The sequence below is a fragment of the Schistocerca gregaria genome, chromosome 2 (genome assembly GCF_023897955.1).
Source record: "Schistocerca gregaria isolate iqSchGreg1 chromosome 2, iqSchGreg1.2, whole genome shotgun sequence".
NCBI lineage: Eukaryota > Metazoa > Arthropoda > Insecta > Orthoptera > Acrididae > Schistocerca > Schistocerca gregaria.
Window position 1 is genome coordinate 215206286 of NC_064921.1, and position 16559 is coordinate 215222844.

A 16559-nucleotide genomic window follows, 5' to 3' on the forward strand; every position below is an offset into this window, starting at 1 on the left:
GGTGAAAGATATTTTGAAACGGATTCTGCCCTTCCGAAGTGAATATACGTGGTGATAATCAGAATGCTCAAAATACGGCATGTAACATTTTTATGCTTTGAAACGAGAAGTTTGGAGACTTCTACAAGACGAAAATAAAAATAAGTAAGTAAATGAGAATAAGCACGTATGATTATGTATTATATCCTGTGTTTTGGTTTTGCGGTATCGTTTAATTTATCCTTATTTCATGTACGTGATTATAAAAATCACGGTCGCAAATAAAATGCTTTAGTCAGTGTGCGTGTTTATAATCGGATGATGTTAAGCTCTTATTTTGTTCTCTTTTTTCCAGGCTTTCTGCCGACGCAATGACTGTCGTCTCAGCTATGTTGCTGCTCTCCATATTATTCGGTAAGTTAATCTTCATCCGCTATTGTTACCATTTTCTGACGTCCCGTAATGCTTTCGCGGCACAGTGTATGTCCCAGTGAGTGTCTTCGCGAGTTTAATTTTATATTTTGTGTTATGGTGCTAAAGTAACTACCAAAGTCGCATAACATTTACTGTAACTGGTTCGGAACATTTTTTCAGACATAACCTCCGAAGTAAAAACCAACATGAATACTTACTTCAAACTTAACTCAACGGCTCTAAAAACCATCACAATTGATTAGAGGCAACTTAAAGTACCTGCGAGTGCAATTGGCCACTACATTTTGAAACAACTCTTTTAGACGTCATAATCTTCTAATATAACTTGACGATCTGGACGGTTAAGAGGGCCCTATTTCCCAAGTAAGCATCGGTATTAGTAGAAGACAGCATGTTATCTGTTCAGTATATGCTCTAAGAAAAGATTATATATATATATATATATATATATATATATATATATATATATATATATAATTTTCCACATTTCCAACATGTAAATGTCGTCTACATTGCATGCCAATCATACTCAAATGCTTATAAACCACGGAAACGATAATAATATAGGTCGGTGAATAGGAGGGAGGAAAGTGACAGCTGCTGCTAGGGTCCAAGATATATGAAAATATATGCTAAACGCCAAAGTAATTTCGGTAGTCTGCTCTTCGCCACCAGGTTGCGCACACCTGTTACGTAACCTGTTAGCGTGCAAGGCTGTTGAAGTTCACTGTGCCGAGCGTGTACACGACATGTTCATTGTGTTGTGTTTATACGCAGTGTGGCAATTAACTACGAGGACTCATTATTAACCCGTAAAACACAGTGAACTATAGCTCGAATTTTTGTGATGGTTTTTAATCAAATCTCTCATGTACAGTGTTTCCTGACTTTCTTCAACAACAAGTGTACATTGAAATACATATAGGTTTTTTAAGTTGCCATTCTTGTTGAAAGACAGCCTGGGTCCAGAGACGGTACTCATATCGAATGCCATATTTCAATAAAAATTCGTACATTCGAACGCTATATCACATTTCCTGTGTGCTAACAATAGAAAAAGTGTAACAAAATTTCTTGCTGTCCATAGTTTTGCTGGAGAAAGGATATCAGAGGAAGGCAATTTGGTAACATTGTACTGTAAAACAAATATCATGTTTCAGTACTGTTCAGCTCAGTTAGGGCATTTAGTACAGTTTTGCGTTCGAATATTAGAGTTCCAGAGTTCAGAGTCGGATCAAGTTGTGATTTTTGCTTCTACTTTTAGGCTATGTGGTATATCATACTTCTTAATAATTAAACAGTAAATTACAGCAGTTGTTACCAAAATATGTGCAATTACTTAATACCAACACACAAATGAGAGTGCAACCGTTGTTATTATTGCACATTTACAGATGTATTTTTCCTTGAAACTCTTCCACGCATAACACCAATGTAAGTTTTCCGGTCCATTGCACCCTTTCCTTCACTTGTAGCCCCCCCCCCTCATCTCTCTCTCTCTCTCCTCTCTCTCCTCTCTCTCTCTCTCTCTCTCTCTCTCTCTCTCTCTCTCTCAAAAGAAAAAAAATCCACCCTTCTTCTCCATCGCCTATAGCTGCTTCTTTCATTTCAGGAAGCCCTCCTGTAACTTTATTACCATTGGTTCTATCTGTGCTTACCATTTTCATGTTCATTACATCTCTGTAGGATATTACGTCAGCAGCAGGTTTAACAACCGGCTTCACTGGTTGTAACCAAATTCTTTTTCCGTTCATTTAACTCCTTCAATAAATGCGGAGAACTTATAGTGTGCTATCCTTCATCTTGTCAGTGTTTCTCGTTTATTCCTTTCTTCGCCGACTCTGCAAAGAACCTCCTCATGCCTTTTCTTTGTCAGTCCACCCACTGTTCAACGTCCTTCTATAGCACCACATTTCAAACGAATTGAGTCTTTCTTTTCCGTTTCCCACAGTCCATGATTCAGGACTATTAAATTCTGTGCTGCAAACGAACACTCTCAGAAATTTCTTCCTTTTAAAATGGTTCAAATGGCACTAAGCACCAAGGGACATAACATCTGTGGTCATCAGTCCCCTAGACTTAGAACTACTTAAACCTAGCTAACCTAAGGACATCACACACAACCGTGCCCGAGGCAGAATTCGAACCTGTGAGCGTAGCAGCAGCGCGGTTCCGCAATGAAGCGCCTGGAACCTCTCGGCCACAACGGCCGGCAACCTTATATTCAGTCCTATATTTGATACAGTACTAGCAGACTCTCCTTGCCAGGAGTGCTTCGCCCGTCGTCTGCTATTTTGCCTCCATGGCAGCAAAATTTCTTAACTTGGTCTGCTTCGTGTCCCCTATATCATTTATTTCTACTGAAAATAGTAGTGTCATAAGTGAATCATTACATCGATATTCTTTCATTCTGAATTGTAATACCACTGAAGTATTACTTCCGCTACCAGTTGCAGCAACAGAACTGCCATTTTGATGCTCTTACCTTTACGAAAACGAAACTAATCTACATCTAACAGCGCTCCTCGATTCCCTTTCCGTTCTTTAGTATGTTTTCTTGTCCGCTACTGGGATTCATGAGCTACTCAATTGTTTGTGCGACAGTTCTCGCACTTGACTGCTCTTGCCATCTTCGGGATTGCGTGAATGATATTCTTTCGAGAATCCAATGCTATGTCTCTAGTTTCATTTGATCGCAATTCTTCCAAATCTCTATGAAACTCTAATACTGGACGCCATCCCATGACTTTCATATCCACTCCTATTTCTTCTTCAGTCATGTCAGTAGACAAGTCCTTCCTATCACTGAGGCATCCAATGTGCTCTTTCCACCTATCCACTCTCTCTTCTCTGCTCTTAGCAGTGGAATTACAGTTGCACAATTAATGTTAATGCCCCTGTATTTAACTTCATCGAAGGTTGTTTTGACTTTCTGTATACTGAATGAGTCCTTCGGACGACAATTGCTTTTTAGATTTATTCCCATTTTTGATGCGTCCAGTTCGACTTGGTTTTCCTGTACTTCCTATTTCTTTCATTCCGAAATGACTTCTATTTCCGTGTTTCTGAATGACACATACACTTTTCTACTTCCTGCTTTCATCGATCAGTTGGAGTATTTCTTCTCATACCTAAGGTTTCTTCACAGTGACCTCCCTTCTACCTATGTTTATCCGTCCAACACCTTCGATTGTTCTTTTCAGCAATGTCCAGTCCTAGTCAACTTAATTGCCTGCTGCAGTATTTATTATCACAGTATTTGTAGCCTCAGAAAAATTCAGACGTATCTTATCGTTCGACAGTACTTCAGTATCTCACTTCTTTGCACAATGATTCTTTCGAACGAGTTTTAAGAGAGATTGGCAGACAGACTCAGTCTGAGAAAATAGATGAACAGGAGTCAGATTTTAGCATACAGCCTCCATTTAAACAATGTTTAACAGAAAGTAATCAGAAACTGCCAGTTCATCTTCACCAAAGCAGTTATAATCGCATTAGTATGCAGTATCAGTTATCTTTATTACACCAGAACATTCCGGGAATCAGAAATAAAGTTGATGAACTACTCATTTGTATCGATGAAATGAATTCATGTAACGAAATTGACATAATCTGCCTCTCTGAACAGCAAGTGACCACTGGTATAGATATGTTAGACATTTCAGGATTTAAGCTAGCTTCCTACTTCTGCAGAGTAGATATGGAGGGAGGAGGAGTTGCCACATTTATGAAAAACTGCCATAAATTCAAGAACATTGACATTAATAAATTCTGTTTAGAGCAGCATCTAGAAGCATGTGCAACAGAAGTAGAGTTCCATAACAGATCCTATATAATAGTAACTATTTACCGAGCACCTGAAGGAAATTATAATCTATTCATAAATCATCTAGAAGTTCTTTTGGGTTATTTAACAGTAAGAAACAAAGAAATTTTGATTGCTGGTGACTTTAATACAGATTTTCTAATTCAGTCTTCCAGTAAACATTTACTGCAGTTAGTAATGTTGTCTTTCAATCTAACTCACACTGTAAACTTTCCAACTAGGATCACTAAATCCTCAAGGACAGCCATTGATAACATTTTTATAGACAAATCAAAGGAACAGAATCATATCATAAAACCTGTAATAAATGGACTATCAGATCGTGACATGCAGCTCCTTGTTTTAGATGTAAATTCTAAGCAGATTACCAAGACTGCTAAATCTGAGTACAGGAGAGTATTCAATCAACCAAAAATTGAGTGTTTTAGAAAACTGCTCAAAGATATGAACTCGAAAGATGTTTATAGTGCTTATGACATGAATGAAAAATATAACACATACATGAACAATGTCAGTACCATGTTTGAAAACTGTTTTCCTCTAAAAGTTACTCAAATTAAACAGAAGTCTATAATAAAACCATTGATCACCCAAGGAATAAAGATTTCCTGTAAGACAAAAAGGAAAATGTATCTGTCGACCAAGAATAGCTCCAATGCTGACGATTTAGCTAAATACAAGGAGAAGTATAAAATATTAAAAAAAGTAATTCAGGCATCTAAACAAATACACTACGAGAAGAAGATAGCAATGTCAGGGAACAAAATAAAAACAATATGGGATATAGTGAAAGAGGAGATTGGTAGAACCAGAAAGGAACACGAGCAAATAGCACTAAGGGTAGATGACACATTAGTAACCGATGGGCATAGTGTGGCAAATCTATTTAACAAGTACTTTATATCCGTTACTGATAGAATGGGATTGTCAGGATCAGTAAATAATGCCCTTGAATATCTGAAACTAGCCTTTACAAATAGCTTCAGGTACATGAATATGTCACTCACATCACCAAGAGAAATAACTTCCATAATAAAATCTTTATAAACAAAGCATTCTAGTGGTTACAATGAAATATCAACAACGTTAATTAAAAGATGTTCTTGTGAGTTTAGTACAATTCTAAGTTACTTGTGTAACCAGTCAATTATAACTGGGACATTTCCTGACTGGCTGAAATATGCAGATGTTAAGCCTCTATTCAAGAAAGGGGATAAAGAGATGCCATCAAACTACAGACCGATTTCCCTTTTGCCAACATTCTCAAAAATTTTAGAAAAAGTAATCTACAGGTAGCTTCTCAACCATCTGACCACAAATAACATATCAAGAACACAGTTTGGATTTCTGAAGGATTCTGATGTCGAAATGGCTATTTACACCTACAGTGAATATGTACTTAATTCATTAAATAACAAGTTACAAGCAGCAGGTATTTTCTGTGATTTTTCAAAGGCATTCGATTGTGTAAACCACAACATCCTTTTTAATAAATTAGAATTCTATGGTGTCACGGGCAGTGCTGCAAGATGGTTCAAGTCATACCCGGCTAACAAGAAACAAAGGGTGTCAGTGCAAGGGAGTAGTGAATTAAGTCATCAGTCATCATCAGAATGGGAAGAAATTACATGTGGTGTCCCACAAGGATCCATCTTAGGGCCATTGCTTTTTCTTGTGTACATTAATGATCTCTCATCAGTTACACTGCCAGAAGCAGAGTTCGTTTTGTTTGCAGATGACACAAGTATTGCAATAAATAGTATGTCGAGTGTAGTTCTAGAAAGACCTGATAATGATATTTTCATGGATATTAATAAATGGTTTAAAGCCAACTCACTGACATTAAACTTTGAAAAGACTCACTATATGCAGTTCAGAACCTGTAAGAGCTTTTCATCCAGCATATGCATAAAATACGAAGAAGAGCAGATAGAAGAGGTTGGCAGTCTTAAATTCCTGGGATTACAACTTAATAATAAATTCAGTTGGGAGGAGCACACCACAGAACTGCAAAAACGCCTTAACAAATCTGTATTTGCAATTCGACTGTTAGCAGACATAGGCGACATAAAAGTGAAAAAGCTTGCATACTTTGCCTACTTTCATTCCATAATGTCATATGGTATAATATTTTGGGGTAACTCTTCAAGTCAAACAAAGGTTTTCAGAGTCCAAAAGCGTGTAATATCTATTATTTGTGGAGTAAACTCTCGGACGTCTTGTAGAAACCTCTTCAAAGAACTGGGTATACTAACTACTGCCTCTCAGTATATTTACTCCTTGATGAAATTTGTCCTAAATAATATATCTCCTTTTCCAACAAACAGCTCAGTTCATACATACAATATCAGGAGCAAAAATGATCTGCATAAGAACTTAAAAGCACTTACTTTAGTTCAAAAAGGGATCCACTACTCAGGAACACTCATCTTCAATAATTTGCCAGCAAACATAAAAAAATTAGTTACAAAAAGAGATCAGTTTAAAAGGAGCCTGAAATACTTACTAGTGGCCAATTCCTTCTACTCCATTGATGAATTTTTTAATAGAAACAAATGATGTGTTGTATATATTTATACTATTAGTATTGTTATTTCAGCTTAAAAAAAATTAAAATAAAAAAGGTGACATGTTCCACATCCACGAGGATCTCCTCAACACCGATCTATGGAACCAAAAACTAATCTAATCTAATCTAATATAACGTGTTTCTTAATCTTCGGTGTATTCTTCATTATTACTAAAATGTGATCCGAGCCTCTACCTGCCCATTGGAACGCCTCACAACCTAGTGTCTGATTTCGGAATGTCTGTCTGACTACGATATAATCCAGCCGGAACCATTCCGTACATAAAGGTCTTTTCCAAGTATAGCTCCTCTCCTCATGAACCTTGAACAGCATATTCGCGATTCCTAGCTGAGATTTACGGCTGAACTCAGCTGGCGTTCCCCAAGGTAGTGTTATGGTCCCTTTGTTGTTCCTTATCTATATAAGCGATTTGGGAGACAATCTGAGCAGCCGCCTTAGGTTATTTGCAGATGACGCTGTCGTTTATCGACTAATAGTCATCAGAAGATCAAAAATTACAAAACGATTTAGAATAGATATCTGAATGGTGCGAAAATTGGCAGTTGATGCTAAATAACGAAATGTGTGATGTCGTCCACATGAGTGCTAAAAGGAATTCGTTAAACTTCGGTTACACGATAAATCAGTATAATCCAAGGACCGTAAATTCAACTAAATACCTAGGAATTACAGCTACGAACATTTTAAACTGGAGGAACGAATATGAAACGTTGTGAGGAAGGACTAACCATAAACTGCCTACACTACGCTTGTCCGTCCTCTTTTAGAATACTGCTCCGCAGTGTGGGATCCTTACCAGATATGACTGACGTAGTACATCGAAAAAGTTCAAAGAAGGGCAGCACGTTCTGTATTATCGCGAAAAAGGGAGAGAGTGTCACTGAAATGATACAGGATTTGGGCTGGACATCATTAAAAGAAAGGCGTTTTTTGTTGCGATGGAATCTTCTCACGAAATTCCGATCACGAACTTTCTTCTCTGAATGCGAAAATATTTTGCTGACACCGACCTACTTAGGGATGAAGGATCATCACGACAAAATAAGGGAAACCAAAGCTCGTACGGAATGATATAGGTGCCTTTCTTTCCGCGCGCTATACGAGATTGGAACAATAGAGAATTGTGGAGGTGATTTGAGAACCCTCTTCCAGGCACTTAAATGTGATTTGCAGAGTATCCATGTAGATGTAGATGTAGATGTAGCCCTTTTCCCCTCTTATTCCTACTGACTAGACCACATTCTCCTGTAACCCTTTCTCCTGTTCGTTCCCCTACAACTGCATACCGATCCCTCATAATTATTAGATTCTCATCTCATTTTACATACCGCGTTACTCATTCAATTTCCTCACATACTTTTTCTGCCTCTTCATCTGCTGCTGGTGACGTCGGCATGTATATCTCAACTATTCTCGTCGACGACAGTTTGCTGTCGCTTCTGATAAGAACAACCGTATCACTGAATTGTTCACAGTAAGTCATTCTATTTTCTAATTTCCTTTGACCGTCACGATTCACTGGACAAAAAATTAGTCAGTCCAGTGCGCACACAAAGGAGAATTATTAAGCCTTCACGGAGGGCGCAGCTGCAGAGGCACTTGCTCAAACACAAGTGTACTACGTCTACGTGATCATAAGGCAGTAGCGATTAGGGAGACGTTTGTGTTTGAATCCTACATTACACGTAAACATGGGTAAACATAAGGACCTCAGAGTGTGGGAAAAAGGGGCAGTTGTGTGTGGCCGTATTCACGGCCATAAGGTGGTTGAAATTGCTGGATATGTCGTGGTTGGCGGCGGATTGTTCAGCGTGTCTACAGGCAGTGGTGTAATACACATAGCGACGAAATACGACGTCAGAATTGACATCGGAGAAGGATTCTGACTGAGAGGGACAGATGACGCGTTTCATGACTTGTCAATCAAAATTTCTAGAAACCCGACAGGTATAGCTGCAGGCAAGGAATGAAGGTTCATCCACACCTGAAGCAAGAGAACATTTTAAGACGAAACGAATGTAATGAACATATGGAGTCGGTCACCCCGCGAGAGGCCATTGCACTTACAGGGACATAAAGACGACAACAGTGAAGGTAATGCAATACTTTTTAAACGAGTAAACCGTCATTTGACTGGGTATTTATGTTTTGCACTATCCACATTTCTGCTTTTATGCCATTACCAAGTGCAATGCTGAAGGCTGTTAGACCATTATTAGGTCAAATTTGTTAAGGCAGTCCAAAGCAGATAATCAATGCTAACACGCGTCTTTCAGATGTACTACTTTTTTTAGATTTGGCAAGAAGAATTTTCTGAAAAGACGAATGACCAAATGCCACAATCAGAAATGTATTGTGGAAAGTCTTTGCCTCCATCAAAACTATCGAGCCTGTTTTTCGAGTTGAAAGCAAAAAGCCCATCCGATATGTGATGCTCATGGCAAAAACTGATATTGGGACTCTGGTCTGTCTTGTTTAAAATTAAAACTACCACCCACAATAACTAACATAAGGACTAATAAAATGATAGGCAGTTTCGTCCAGAGGAAACGATTTTCGTTTTCTATGTCCTTTACTTCCGGGGGATCTGTACTCGTTTGCTGTTAACACATCTTGAAGACGCCTCAATATTCCATCTTCCATTCTCTCAAATTGAGCGCTAGCTAAGGGTTCATTCTGTTTTTCCACAATATCGTTGTACCACTCCCCAAGCTGATTTCTACTTCATAGGCTGTAATGTTAATTTAATCGAAACTACCTCTACTAATAATGCAATAAGTCGGTGGCATAGATATATTCTTTAAGGCTTTGAATTTAGTATCGGAGACAATACTTTTTATACTGATGGAAGCTATTTTAAAATCCTGCGATAGAGTGTAATCTTCCGTGTCTTCCGACCAGTCTAGCCATGTTTCTGGTGAATGAGAGTCTCTTGTATTCATACGTTAGGCCTTCTATACAACGGTTTTCATGACTACACCGTCGTTGTCTGCTTCGGGCTGATGACACGTCCTTTTGCCTCAGTGAAGAGTAGCCTTTGTTGGTCTTTTTTCGCGTGTTCTCTGAAGTTTATCCACTAATTCCAATGTCTCCTCTGCTGTTTGTTTACGTGCTACACGCTTCAGTCTTCCCAGTTTGTGTTGTGAGTTTGCAGGAGGCTCATCGTGTTTGTTTTCGGCTTAGAGAGTTGCGATTGTTTCTGTTGATGTTCGGTCTCTTTGCTCAGGTCTGTTTGAGATCGTGCAGATATCAGAGGCGCGGTCCGGATGCGTGGCTGTGTTGTAATTTTCCTGCTGTCGCCGCTCTGGGATGCTTTATTTACTAGTTTCAGGAACAAACAAGATTGTGCTGTGTCGCATTCCACATCTTGTGAATTTGTTCTCGTTTTCGATGTTGAAATACCAGGATTAGAGTCGTCGTTGTTGATTGATGCCAAGATCAGTATTTACTTTCGATTTTGTAGAGGTTTCCGTCAGAGAACACGGGTGCTCGTACGGAATACGCATGCTTGTAGTAGGCATATTCAAAAGTTTGCTTGCATACTGTTTCCTGTGTGTATCGTTGGTCCGTGTTCAGATGTATGCGAGCTTTTTTGAGCTGGTTTGTCGTGTGAGGGCATGCCGTTTACATATGCTCCGTTGAGACACAATTAGCGCAACTTCCGGCTGCCGTTCACACAGTATTAGACCTAGAAATCTAATGCACCTCGTCAAGAAAAGTGATAAAAGACAAATAAATGGGAATTTTTAGTTTATGTCACTAAAAATGCGTGTGAAGTGACTTAACGCAACAGAAAACGTCACGTCTCTATCTCGCAGTCTTTCCGTTTCATGGCTGTTGTGCCAGTTTTGTTGTTGCTACTACTTCACGGTTCTCCACGGCAAGAACAGCGTCGCTTTAGCGTTGCTACTGGCAGGTGTTCATGGGCCTTTCAAATAGAGCACATTCTGAGTTGGTGGCAATTTTTGTGAATAACGTGTGTTGAATGTAATTTGTAATGTAGTTTATTTTATAATGACTGTCTTTATATAGTGTCAGAACCTTACACTTCCAGCATCCTTCAGACATGCATGCCTTTCTCGCTTGGTCTGAGGCGCCTCGCGAGGACTCGCGCGGCCTCCCCCGTCGGAGGTTCGAGTCCTCCCTCTGGCATGGGCGGGGTTTATTGTCCTTAGCGTAGGTTAGTTTAAGTTGGGTTAAGTAATGTGTAAGCCTACGGACCAATGATTTCAGCAGTTTGGTCCCATACGAACTTACCACCGCATGCATGCATGTCTGAAGGAACACTGTTTTGTCGCTTACGAAATTTCATGCTTTCAGCGGTCAAGAAAAAAATGGAAATTTCTGCTATAACTCAAGTTCATACTGAATCCCTTTTCTCGCAGTCAACTACCCCTACATTCTACAAGCCCATTTATTATTCCGTGTCTTCCAAATTCGGTTCCTTGAATTGTACCTAATTATTGCTTCTTACTAAATTGTATTAATTTCATATTTATTATTTGTGAAGGAAATGTGACAAAGTATCACTTGAGGAGGTCATAACAAAAATAAAAATGTTTTTAGATAAGCAAGAAAGTGAAAACTTGAGCAACTAATTAATAATTATCTGGGTCGGCCGGGGTGGCCGAGAGGTGTAGGCGCTACAGTCTGGAACCGCGCGACCGCTACGGTCGCAGGTTCGAATCCTGCCTCACGCATGGATGTGTGTGATGTCTTTAGATTGGTTAGTTTCAAATAGTTCTGAGTTCTAGGGGACTGATGACCTTAGAAGTTAAGTCCCATAGTGCTCAGAGCCATATGAACCAATAATTATCTGGTAACATCTGATATTCGACGAGAACAGAACTACATGTCCATGTACTTGCGTCCTTTCCGGGGTCTGATATGAGCCCGACCCGACGGAATGCTTTTCTTCAGATCAGTTTTCACGCTCTTTACGACATTATCATCGTCAAAATATATATTCTGTCCATTTTTCGCTGTTTACCATGCCACAGAGGGAAAGTGATTATCGAATATGTTCAGCTGCTATTTCGAAACACACGCTGAAAACACTAACCGTCCGTAGAAGAATAAGTGATCGCAATATTTCTTGTCTCGCCATTCGAGTGAATTAAGTCGGCAGATACTTCGGGTTGAGTCTTTACTCTAATACAAGTTTCTACTTCTTATCATCATCTTAACTTTGTGGTGTTGGCTGCACAGCCTGTTCCGGAAAAGTCTTGCCCTCGTATATCCGACACATCGCTGTCCAATGTGCTTTTAGTTCACGGCGATTCTAGGCAGACGATCTAGCTGCATTCTTTGTAAATAGTTACATCTGTTGACTCTGTATTTTTATAATTTACTTTCCAAATCAAAGATATGTAGCTTTTATGTTATTTATGTGTTTTGTATATTATGCATTAGTGTGCAGTCTCTGATGGCCGTTATAAATTTCATTTCAGATGACGTAATTTTCCTTCTGTTTTCCTTCGAAATTATCTACGTCTCACTTCCATATAACAGAACTGGGACTGCCAATGTATTGTGAAGCTTCAGTTTAGTTTTCTTTTTGGTTTTATATTGCAGATTTCTACGAATTGGTCCACACACACACACACACACACACACACACACATACACACACACACACACACACACACACACACATATTTAAATTTGAAAAGTTTTGTTTCCATGTCGCCATTTATTGTTGGAGATAATTTACATCGAAAATAGTTAAAGATGGATATCTGTCACAAAATTTTACCAGTTATTTCAGTTTTTTGTCTTATGGTGTTTTCCCCCAGAATGCCACTACGTTTGTATTACTAATACTCTGAACAGGTTCCTGTATCAGCAAACACAGTAGTGTTTTTACAATGAATTTTCACTCTGCAGGGAAGTGTGAGCTGATTTCAAACGTAGTGGCAGATTAAAACTGTGTCTCATTACGTGTCTCCACAGCGTCTGCTTGTTGACTGGTAGCTGGCAATGCTAGTGGTTGTGGATGGGCAGATGCCGTCTCTGTCGCCATAGGCTCCCATGCCCCATGCCTCTTGCCCTACCTGCCCTCGACTAACCTCCTTCTAACCACGACTTGGCCCTCACTGCACAGAGGCAGAACCAGCTGTCTCCAAAAACACAACAGACCACCATCTTGTCCTCCAGTGAGCTCTCGCTTGACATCACTTGAGCACCAAATGGAGGTATTTTGGGATCAGTTTAATGCGTGCTACAGGACACCTGGCTCGGAGCTGTCCTTGAAGTAATCGATCTGTAACAGTTCGTTGTGTTACTGTGATGCCAGGTGCTGCTCAGATTTCTGCTCCAGGTACACTAAAATGCGCCAGAGCCATAGGCCTAACACTATAGTCTTCCCTGTCGGTAATGCCACGAGGCCTTCCAGAGCCCTGTCTTCCTTGTCGTGAGCATGGCTGCCAGCAATCATGTACAATTACTATAGGCCTGCCAAGTCATTCTGCAATATCGCAGAAGGAACATTCAGCTTCTAGTAGCCATATTACACGACCTCGTTCAAACTCAGTTCTGCGTTAAAGTAGGGTCTTTCTAACCTTAAAGGCATAATTGACAAACATCAACTTTTGGTCTTTGTTTTTTGAGTCTTCAGTCTCCTAACTGTTTAGATGCGGCACGACACGAATTTCTCTCCTGTTCCAGCGTCTTCATCTCAGAGTAGCATTTACAACGTACGTCCTCAGTTATTTGCTGGATTTATTCCAATTTCTATCTTCCTCTATAGTTTTTGCCTTCTACAGTTCCCTCTAGTACAACGGAGGTAATTCCCTCATGTCTTAGCAGATGTCCTTGTCAGTGTTTTCCACATACTTCTTTCCTCTCCGATTCTGTGCAGTACCTCCTCACTCCTTACCATATCAGTCCACCTAATTTTTAACATTCGTTTATAGCATCACATCTGAGATGCTTCGATTCTTTCCCGTTTCGGTTTTGCTACATTTCATGTTGCACTACCATACAATGTTGTGCTCCAAATGTAAATTGTCATAAATTTCTTCCTAAAATTAATGCCTGTATTTGATACCACTACGGTTCTATTGGCCAGGAATGTCCTTTTTCCTATCGCTAGTCTGCTTTAGATGTCCTCTTTGCTGCCTAGGTAGCAGAAATCCTGCATCTACTTCGTGACCACCAATACTGATGCTAAGTTTCTCGCTTGATTTCTGCTACTACTCACTACTTCCTTCTTTCTTAGATTTACTCTCAATCCATAGCCTGTATTCATTAGACTGTTGTTTCCATTCAGCTGATCATGTAATTCTTCTTCACTTTCACTCAGGGTAGCAATGACATCAAGAACAGTATTATTGATATCCTTTCACCTCGTATTTTACTTCCACTCGTGAACCTTTCTTTTGTTTACATCATTGCTTCTTCGATGTACAGACAACAGTAGGAGCGAAAGACTACATCCCTCCCTTACACCCCTTTTAATCCAACCACTTCGTCCTTATTATTCCCTCTTGGTACTTGTCCATATTGTCTATTAACCGTCTCTCCATGTAGCGTACACCAACTTTTCTCAAAATTTCGAACATCTTGCAGCACTTTACGTTTTCGAACGCTTTTCCCAAGTCGACAAATCCTATGAACGTGTCTTAACTTTACTTTAGTATCGCTTCCATTCTCAACCGCAATGTCAGAATTACCTTTCCTAAAGTCAAACTGGCCGTCATCTAACATATCATCTATTTTCTTTCCATTCTTCTGTATATTCTTCTTGTCAGTAACTTGGATGCCTGAACTTTTAAGCTCATCCTGTGATAATTCTCGCACCTGTCACCTCTTGCTGTCTTCGGAATTGTGTGAATGATATTATTCCGAAAGTCAGATAGTATGTCGCCAGACTCATACATTCTGCCCACGAACTTGAATAGTCGTTCTGTTGCCACTTCTCCAATTATTTTAGAAATCCTGAGGAAATGTTATCTATTCCTTCTTCCTTATTTGCTCTTAAGTCCTCCAGAGATCTTTTTAATTCTGATTTAATACTGTATCTCCTATTTCTTCTAAATCGACTACTGTTTCTTCACATCAGTCAAATCTTCCCCCTCATTTAGGCATTCAATGTACTCTTTCTACCTGTCATCTCTCTCGTCTACATTTAACAGTGGAATTCCCCTTGGACTTTTAATGTTACCACATTCACCTTTATTTCACCGAAGGTTGTTTTGACTTTCCTTTATACTGAGGCAGTCATTCCGCCAATCATTCCTTTTTCGATTTCTTCATATTTTTCATGCAGCCATTTCGACTTTGCTTCCCTGCACTTCCTATTTATTTCAGTCCTCAGCTACTTGTATTTTTGTATTCCTGAATTTCCTAGAACATTTTTGTACTTCCCTCTTTTATCGATCAACTGAACTATTTCTCATGTTACCCATGAGTTCTTCGCAATTACCTTCTTTGTACCTATGTTTTCTGTCCAATCTCTGTGACCGTTCTATTTAGAGATGTCAATGCCTCTTCAACTGTACTGTCTACTGAGGTATTCCTTATCGCTGTATCGACAGCCCTAGAAGATTTCAAGCGTATCTCGGCATTAATTAGCAATTCCGTATCGCCCTTCTTTGCATATTGATTCTTCCTGACTAATGTCTTAAAGGTCAGCCTACTCATCATCACTACTTCCTTGTGATACGAGTGTATATCTGCTCCTGGCTACACCTTACTCCAGTATCTGATTTCGGAATTTCTGTCTGACCATGATGTAACCTAACTAAAGTGATCCCGTATCACCCGACCTTTTCCAAGAACACCGCCTGCTCCTGTGATTATTGAACAGAGTAATGGCTATTACTAGCTGAAATGTATTACAGAACTTCGAATCCCTGTCTCAAGCCCATATTCTGCTGCATCCTTATCTTCTGCTCCTTCCCCTACAACTGCATTCCCGTACAGCATGACTATTAGATTTTAATCTCCCTTTACCTACTATATTACCCTTTCCATATCCTCATATACACTCCTGGAAATGGAAAAAAGAACACATTGACACCGGTGTGTCAGACCCACCATACTTGCTCCGGACACTGCGAGAGGGCTGTACAAGCAATGATCACACGCACGGCACAGCGGACACACCAGGAACCGTGGTGTTGGCCGTCGAATGGCGCTAGCTGCGCAGCATTTGTGCACCGCCGCCGTCAGTATCAGCCAGTTTGCCGTGGCATACGGAGCTCCATCGCAGTCTTTAACACTGGTAGCATGCCGCGACAGCGTGGACGTGAACCATATGCGCAGTTGACGGACTTTGAGCGAGAGCGTATAGTGGGCATGCGGGAGGCCGGATGGAGGTACCGCCGAATTGCTCAACACGTGGGGCGTGAGGTCTCCACAGTACATCGATGTTGTCGCTAGTGGTCGGCGGAAGGTGCACGTGCCCGTCCACCTGGGACCGGACCGCAGCGACGCACGGATGGACGCCAAGACCGTAGGATCCTACACAATGCCGTAGGGGACCGCACCGCCACTTCCCAGCAAATTAGGGTCACTGTTGCTCCTGGGGTATCGGCGAGGACCATTCGCAACCGTCTCCATGAAGCTGGGCTACGGTCCCGCACACCGTTAGGCCGTCTTCCGCTCACGCCCCAACATCGTGCAGCCCGCCTCCAGTGGTGTCGCGACAGGCGTGAATGGAGGGACGAATGGAGACGTGTGGTCTTCAGCGATGAGAGTCGCTTCTGCCTTGGTGCCAATGATGG

The 16559-nt window shown here is 40.4% G+C and overlaps 1 protein-coding gene across 1 annotated transcript in view; it reads left to right on the forward strand.

The window, feature by feature from the left end:
* Window positions 1–339: 339 nt before the first annotated feature.
* LOC126335706 (Down syndrome cell adhesion molecule-like protein Dscam2) overlaps window positions 340–16559 on the forward strand; it is a 326975-nt gene continuing 310755 nt past the window's right edge. The window contains exon 1 of the mRNA XM_049999163.1: window positions 340–393. Within this exon, the coding sequence (XP_049855120.1) occupies window positions 351–393 (43 nt within the window). The 5' untranslated portion in view covers window positions 340–350. The remainder of the gene's footprint in view (window positions 394–16559) is intronic.